Source organism: Onychomys torridus, chromosome 12 (assembly GCF_903995425.1).
Source record: "Onychomys torridus chromosome 12, mOncTor1.1, whole genome shotgun sequence".
Classification (NCBI taxonomy): domain Eukaryota; kingdom Metazoa; phylum Chordata; class Mammalia; order Rodentia; family Cricetidae; genus Onychomys; species Onychomys torridus.
In genome coordinates, this window is record NC_050454.1 from 28,282,886 (window position 1) to 28,290,072 (window position 7,187).

At 40.4% G+C, this 7,187-nt stretch overlaps 1 protein-coding gene across 1 annotated transcript; it reads left to right on the top strand.

Moving 5' to 3' along the window:
* The first annotated feature begins 2,388 nt into the window (after positions 1–2,388).
* On the top strand, positions 2,389–4,877 carry LOC118594099 (resistin-like alpha). The gene is made up of 4 exons (XM_036203897.1): positions 2,389–2,552; positions 3,385–3,533; positions 4,007–4,087; positions 4,599–4,877. The coding sequence occupies exons 2-4, from the start codon at positions 3,410–3,412 to the stop codon at positions 4,724–4,726; spliced, it is 333 nt and encodes a 110-aa protein (XP_036059790.1). The 5' UTR covers positions 2,389–2,552; positions 3,385–3,409; the 3' UTR covers positions 4,727–4,877.
* Positions 4,878–7,187: the final 2,310 nt, after the last annotated feature.

Here is a 7,187-nt window from a genome sequence, read left to right on the forward strand (position 1 = left end):
AATTCAGAATTTAACATTAATAGAATTCTGACAAGCTAGTAGAGCAATGACTACTTACTGTTTGGGTTATGAGCTCAAGATTTTAGATTTCTTTTGGTTATCTACTGAGTATAGACTTACAGATGCTTTTCATTGGGCCAAAGACATTTCAGTCCAAATTTATACCTGGCCCTCTGGACAGAAAAAATAAATTACATTTTTTTAAACCCAAATACATAGCTTTTGCTAGGACTCAATGGTATGTGTGTGCTCTTGTTGTTTTACAGATACCTGTTACCTGCTTTTTATACAATATGGATTTCAATACAGATTGAGAATGCTAATCTATCTGGAACTTTTATGACTTTTCATGAAATGGAAATTCACATAAACTTCAAAAATAAACAGGAAAGGCATAAAACTTGGATCTACTTCTCACAGGTCAAAAGGATCCCAGATAAATACAGCCTAAATTTCACCACCTGCCTATTCCTGAGGATGGTATTTTTCCATCTCCTGAAGTTGGGGATCCCCGCTTCCTCAATTTCTGAGACTATGGGTCTGAAAGCTCCAAATAATTTCATGAATTTTAACTCCTGTTCCTAGTTTACATCTGTCTCAACAGGTTTCCACTTGGTTGACAGACACATCCAAGTACCATTTGCTGGAGACAACCTACTCCAAATGACTGCGAGCCCTGGATTTGCTAAAAGCTGATATGGACCAATCCACCAGATATAAATGCCATCTTTTCAGCTGGTCAATGAAACAGATCCTTCTAAATTCTCTCCTTGCCTTTGACTAATATTCTGGCCTTTAGTGCCCTGACAACAACATCCCAACATCAACAGGAAATAATTACAGAAGCAATAACGTCACCCTTGTTCCCCTGCCTCAGGAATATTAGATCAAAAGGGAATTTCTTGTCAAAGGAAACCTGAGATAAAATATTAACTTGTCCCCATTCTCGTTTCCAAGTTCCTTTAGGATAAGAAACTCTGTCAGCCATCACAGGGCTTTTGGCCCTTCTGCTTCTACTAATTGTTGTTGGCTCTTATTGTCATTGATGCCTTAACTAAATGATGATTCTTTTCTGGGAACCATTAAACTGAGGATGCTAGAATCCCATTATCAGCCCCTGGACCAAACCAATGATACACTTGCAGATGGCAATAACCTAAAAAGGGAAGGCTCACTTTGCTGTTGATAATGTGAAATAGTCTCTGTTTGAAACAACCTCTATGTGTCTATACAAACCTCTCATTCAGTATCCATGAGAGCTAGCTTCCTGATCCCACTGGAGGATACCTGATGGAAATATATTTCTGCCTTGACCCTATATATTAATGTTCAAGTTTTAGACCAAGTAAACAAACACTCAAAAAACCTCTTATGTCCTGGTACAATTAGTCACCAAAATAATTTATTACCCTGATGATAAAGTCTTTTACCAAAAAGAAACATGTCCAAGATTGGAGATGATATAATACTCAAGGGGGTAATGAAAGGACCATAACAGGCTTCTCAGGCTTCTCTCAGTAATCAGGACTCAATTTCACCTTCCTGAGACTGAGAAAGCAGTTTCTGAGAGGGCAATGAACAAAAGACAATTAATCGCTGGTGACCCTACCAACAGGGACAAGGAGATAGGACACATCAAGCCTGGGCCACTGAGCCAGCCCCTTTAGTCTGTATGCGCTAGCCCAGCTAGTCTCCGTAGCAGCTCAAGGACAAGGCCTAGGACTTCTCCAGGCCTGCACAAAAATGGACAACTGTAACACCCAACTAACCTTAGCCAATTAAAAGTTACTAACATGATTGCCATTTGCATAAACCAATCCTGGGTCTGTTCCTGTGTAGTCTGTAGACACCAAGACACCCCCATGCGTTACTCCCTATAAATACCCTACCTTTTTACAATTTGGAGTCTCTCCTGATCTGCCTGCTGCATCGGACTGATGCAGAGGCCTTGGGGATATTCTCAAAAGTAAAAAGACTCTTTGCTTTTGCATTGGATTTGGTCTCTTGATGGTCTTCATGGGGACTCTAGGTACAGTATTTTGGAGGAACAACCGAGATTCCTGAAACCCACTGTGAGAGCAAGACAAACCCTATTTTAAAGAAAATTCCATTTCAAACAGCACTTGGCAAAGAGCTGAACTTAGTTTCAATAAAAAACCTCAAACAGATCCAAGAAAAATCACAAACAGCTAGGGCCAAGTTCACGGTTCCCCACTAGGATGGGCTGGACAATATCAGCAGGCTCCAAAAATCCTCCTGATAACCCTTGTTGTTGAAAAAAATCCTCTTTACCCCAACCATTGGATTCAAAGTTTACATACCCTAACCTACACCTATGACGCAATGGCTTGTACCACCCTGCCTGTGGTTTTTCCCTTTAAAAACCCTTCACTCTGAGAGCTCATGGCTGTCCTCCTCCTCCAACTGCTGTGTCAGACTGCTGGAATATGAAACAAGCCTCAGTTTGTAATCAATAAAACCCCGTGCTTGTGTGTTTGCATCGGATATTGGCTCTGTGGTGGTTTTGCTCTGGAGTCTCACAACATTAAGAGGTATGCTTACATCATGTGGAAAAACGTCTCAGCATCATTTGCAGGGACATGATGCCACTCTGTCCTAAGAGCTTTAGTTCTTTTTTGGTTCTATTCTTGTACCAAGTGTGTTGTGTGAGACTTCTTTTTAGGATTCAGAACACATTCTCTGTTTGTCTGTCTCTCTCTGTCCTTTGTGTGTGTTTGTGTGTATTTGCATGTGTGCTGATTTCAGGAGTTGGGACAATATGAATGCAGCTTCATTATTAAAAAGCTCACACCAGAATGTTTTACAGTTCTCTGATACTGCATCTTTGGAACTCTGCCAAATTTTCCAGGTCCCTCTATGGGACCAAGAGTCTTCCCTTAGCAGTTCAGCTTGGCAGAGTTAACAGCTGATTGCTTCTCCTATAACTTGGGGAAGGATGTGAATCTTGTAAGTTTCAGTTAATTCAGACAAGCTATGAAGGTCAAATTCCTCAGATTCATGAACCCCACCTCTTCTACTTTAGCCAAGTGTCTTAATTCGCATGAATTTGTCATGCAAGTCACCTGGACTGTCAAGATGTATGGAAAGCATCCATGTCACTAGAGTGTGCTTGTACATATTAATGGTGTCCAGGTCAACTATCCCACAGTCTCTTTAAGCATCTCATCTGGTCAGTCCCTGGAACCACTCCTGAGCTTCCCGTGAGTCAGTCAGCTTGGGAACCTTCTCTGTTTCTGCAAATGTCTGAAACAGTTACAGTCTGCTTACTTCTGTCACCTCCTCCCTTCTCTCTCCAGAACATTTCCTTTCCCTCACAGCCATGCCAGAGCTCAGTGATCTCATCTTCTCTGCCTTTTCTTCCAGGCCCAGGACAGTGACTTTCAACAGGATGAAGACTACAACCTGCTCCCTTCTCATCCTCATTTCACTTCTCCAGCTGATGATCCCAGTGAACACTGAGGAGAGCTTAGACTCTGTCCTGAGGAAGCTCAAGGAAGCTCTCAGCTATGGAGGTATAAAATGAGTAGGAGAAACAAGAGCCTAAGTTTTGCTCATGCTGTCTGTTGATAAACCAAAAATCCCTTGTCCCTCACACTAATATCTCAACTTGTGTTTAGTCCACTTCATCCCTGCCTTCCTGACTAGGGCTCTACTCAGTAGACTACCCTTTTTTACTCTTAGATAAGAACTCAATGTTCTTGATGATGATGAAGAAAAGAAGTATATGTCCTGTATTTTATGAACACATTATGAAATATGTGTAATATTAAGCTTTTAGTGAGTTTGTGTAATTTTCATAGCCACATTATGAAGTAAGTATTGTTTTCTTTGTATTATCTTTTCTCTTCACAAATGAAGATACTAAGTCTTAAAAGTTATTGAGAGGACTACTTATCGAAACAGTGATACACTAAAGATTGAAGAGAAATTTTAAAATATTCATATGCAAAGATAATGGGCAATATCAAGTTTTTGTCTTACTCAGGTAACCATCGCTCTACTGTGACTCAGACTTTCTCCTGCACTAGTGTGAAGGCTGTAGGCAGACTAGCCTCCTGTCCTGCTGGTGAGTAACTCCTCAAGGAGAATCTGTAAATAAAGTTTCCCTGTGTTCACCCCATCAATTCCCTAATACCACCTTCTCCTAACTCTGGCTTCTATTGCCATGGAGATGAGGTGTAGTTCCAGAAGTTTACACATCACTTTCATGTTCTCAGTCCTTAAGGATGCTATTGTTTGTCTTGTCACATCTTTCTTCATGCCCACAGATGACAGTCTTCATGGACCTAAACTGTGTGGTCACTGATGTGGCCTTCTTTAGTTTCCCATTCTATTCCCTTGTAGTGGTAGAAGAGGAGCCAGCACAGAGGTGAATTTTCCATCAATTGAAAGATAGTGAAACTACAAGTCTTTTCATATAAATGAGTTTTTTCTTGAAGAAAACACTCAAAACTGATTTAGTTTTATGATCTACAAAATGTAACTATATTCATGAGCTTCCTAGAGAGAACAGTTAGGGACTCTCCATCTCTTTTGGTCCAAGGTCTCTGACATGTTTATCTCACACAACCATGCAGGGATGATTGCTACTGGATGTTCTTGTGGCTTTGCTTGTGGATCATGGAACATACAGAATGAAAACATTTGCCACTGCCTGTGTCTATTCATAGACTGGACTGTTGCCCGCTGCTGCCAACTGGCCTGAGAATGAGGAGGCTGAGAATCTAGTTTGGAAATGATGATTGTAAAGAAACTGTGATCTCTCCTGACTGAAAAGCCTGACTGATTGTCCCTGTGATGAATTCCTATTACATAGTAATCCTGTTTCTTAAGTAATAAAGACAGATTTTCACTCATCTATGTTTATGTCTCAATGTTATTACTATTGACTTGTGGTGTCTAATGCCTGAAAACATATTCCAGATCTCAATGATTTCATCTAACTGTATCTGAGATGCGTAGTCAGGATAAATATTTTTTAAAAAGGGGAAAATGGACCACCCCACCCAATTCTCCAATTTCCCCATTTTAATAAAAAGCATAAGTGTACTGCATGGCCTGAAATACTGAGAAGTGGAGTAGCATGCTTTTAAGGGAACCAACATCTGCGACAGTGAGATTTGGAAGACTGCAAAGTGTGGGCAGATGAGGGAAATTTAAAATAACTATGTTCTAACTTTTCAGCATGTGTGAACACTCCTTTCAATTCAAGTGCCTGTGATTGCTTTAAGGTGACTTCATTCCCACTCACATGTCATATATATATATATATATATATAAACAGCATGGTCTTCACATGTCACTGAGAATTACAATATTGTCTCTTACTGGGGCATTAAAAATTTACAGAATTTCAAAGCAAAAATAATTAAATTATTGATGCTAATGTTAAGAAAGTAAACAAATTATTGGGCATTAAGTATCCTATAATTTTGGGGGGCTTCCAACATTGAGCATTCACAGGAGTATATAATTCATGGGTCAACTTTAGACTACTAAAATAGTTTTAAATATTTAACAGTGGTATGCTTATTGATAACTTAATAAATTCAGTATAACTACACTAAAAATTTTCTCTTTCCATCTTCTTAATTATGGCAGTAGGCTCTTCAAACCTAAAACTCATGAAGAACCTATTTTTTATATCGAAAACTCACATCATCTAGCCAGACATCCTAGTGTATGCTAGTAATCTCAGTGTTGAAATGGCATAGACAGGCAGATTCCTCGGACTTACTGCCTAGCCAGAGTAACTGAATTGTCAAGTGTCAGTCAAAGTGAGAGACCAAGGTGGACAGAACCTGAGGACAAGGCCACAGTTGACTTCTGGCCTGATCAGACACACACACAGACGTAGGTACACAAACACAAACACACACTCACAGAGACACATACAGACACACATACACAGAGACAGAAAGAGGGGGGGGGAGGATTATTTTCCATAATGCAAATGTGGAGTGAGATTTTTCCTCCAGGTTAAGTGAGCTATTGGCTGAGCATTTGTAATTAAAATTAGCCTCAGTGTACTTATATAAAGCGATGTAGGCTTTATGAAAGGTGATGTAGGCTTTATGGAGACTGACCAATGAAGGCCCCAATCTGAACTCTCCATGTGTCCCATAGTCTCAGCCTTCAAACTAAGTAAGATAGTTTTCTCATTTACCATCTTCACGATGAAAGTAATTTAACCTCCACCATCTTCCATCTTCCTTTCTCAACCAGATCCCACAATGCTTTTGCTCTAGCAGAAAAGAAAACACCTGAAATGAGAAGAAACAAAGGAAAACTAGATACAGGGCTTTTCTTAAACCCTAACAGCTTTGAGTTTTCCATTCCCTCTACCTCTGCCACCCATGTCATGCAGGGTGCATCATCACTGGAGTTCCTGTGGCTATGTCTATGAGTGATGGAACATTCCAGTGACAGGATGGAAGGCCAAATACCCCTCTTTAGGGATATGGAATGCCAAAAGGCCTCCCACCAGTAAATACTCTTGCAGCAATAGCTGGGATCTAAAGTAGCTGAGAAGGGTCATAGTTTCAGGCAACATGTTATTGCCAGTGCACTGTGATAGGGTGGATCACTGCCCACCAATTCGGCTGATCTACATAAAAACGCTAGTAACTCAGTCTTCCAAGAAGACCATAAAGCCATGACCTCAAACAGGAAACTTCTACCACTGTTCATGCAAACCACAATGGCTCAAAACATGGCCTTTTTGCTTTTTACACTCTACTCACAAATAACAAAGAAAATCTTGTCATCTCTGTGTACTTGTGGCTTCAGGATCACCAGCCCTTGACTAGCACCTTCTCTTATCTACAGGCTATTTCCCCTTTCCAAATGCTCCAGCTAGGGGAGGCCACGAGGTGGTACAGAGGAACTGAAATCAACATCTTGCCCAAAAGGCCATTGTACAGCTCTTCTGCAATCATTGAGTTGCACTATTATGGGCAACAGAGAAACAGAGAAGTCAAACCCTAAAAACATTCCTTAGATACCAATGCATGTATGTTTTACTTCCGTTCCAGAGATACCTGAATGAATGGTCTGTTCCTCACCTTGAGCTTCCCATACGCTTTTTAAAAATACGTGTTTTAGCTTTATTCAGACATGGAACAGCCAGTGGAGCAGGCAAAGATGATCACTGAGCAGATAATTAT

Coding starts and splice junctions, on each gene's coding strand:
- LOC118594099 (XM_036203897.1), top strand. CDS start 3,410: ATGAAGACTACAACCTGCTCCCTTCTCATCCTCATTTCACTTCTCCAG. Junction 3,534..4,006: donor GGAAGCTCTCAGCTATGGAG/GTATAAAATGAG, acceptor TGTCTTACTCAG/GTAACCATCGCTCTACTGTG. Junction 4,088..4,598: donor ACTAGCCTCCTGTCCTGCTG/GTGAGTAACTCC, acceptor ACAACCATGCAG/GGATGATTGCTACTGGATGT.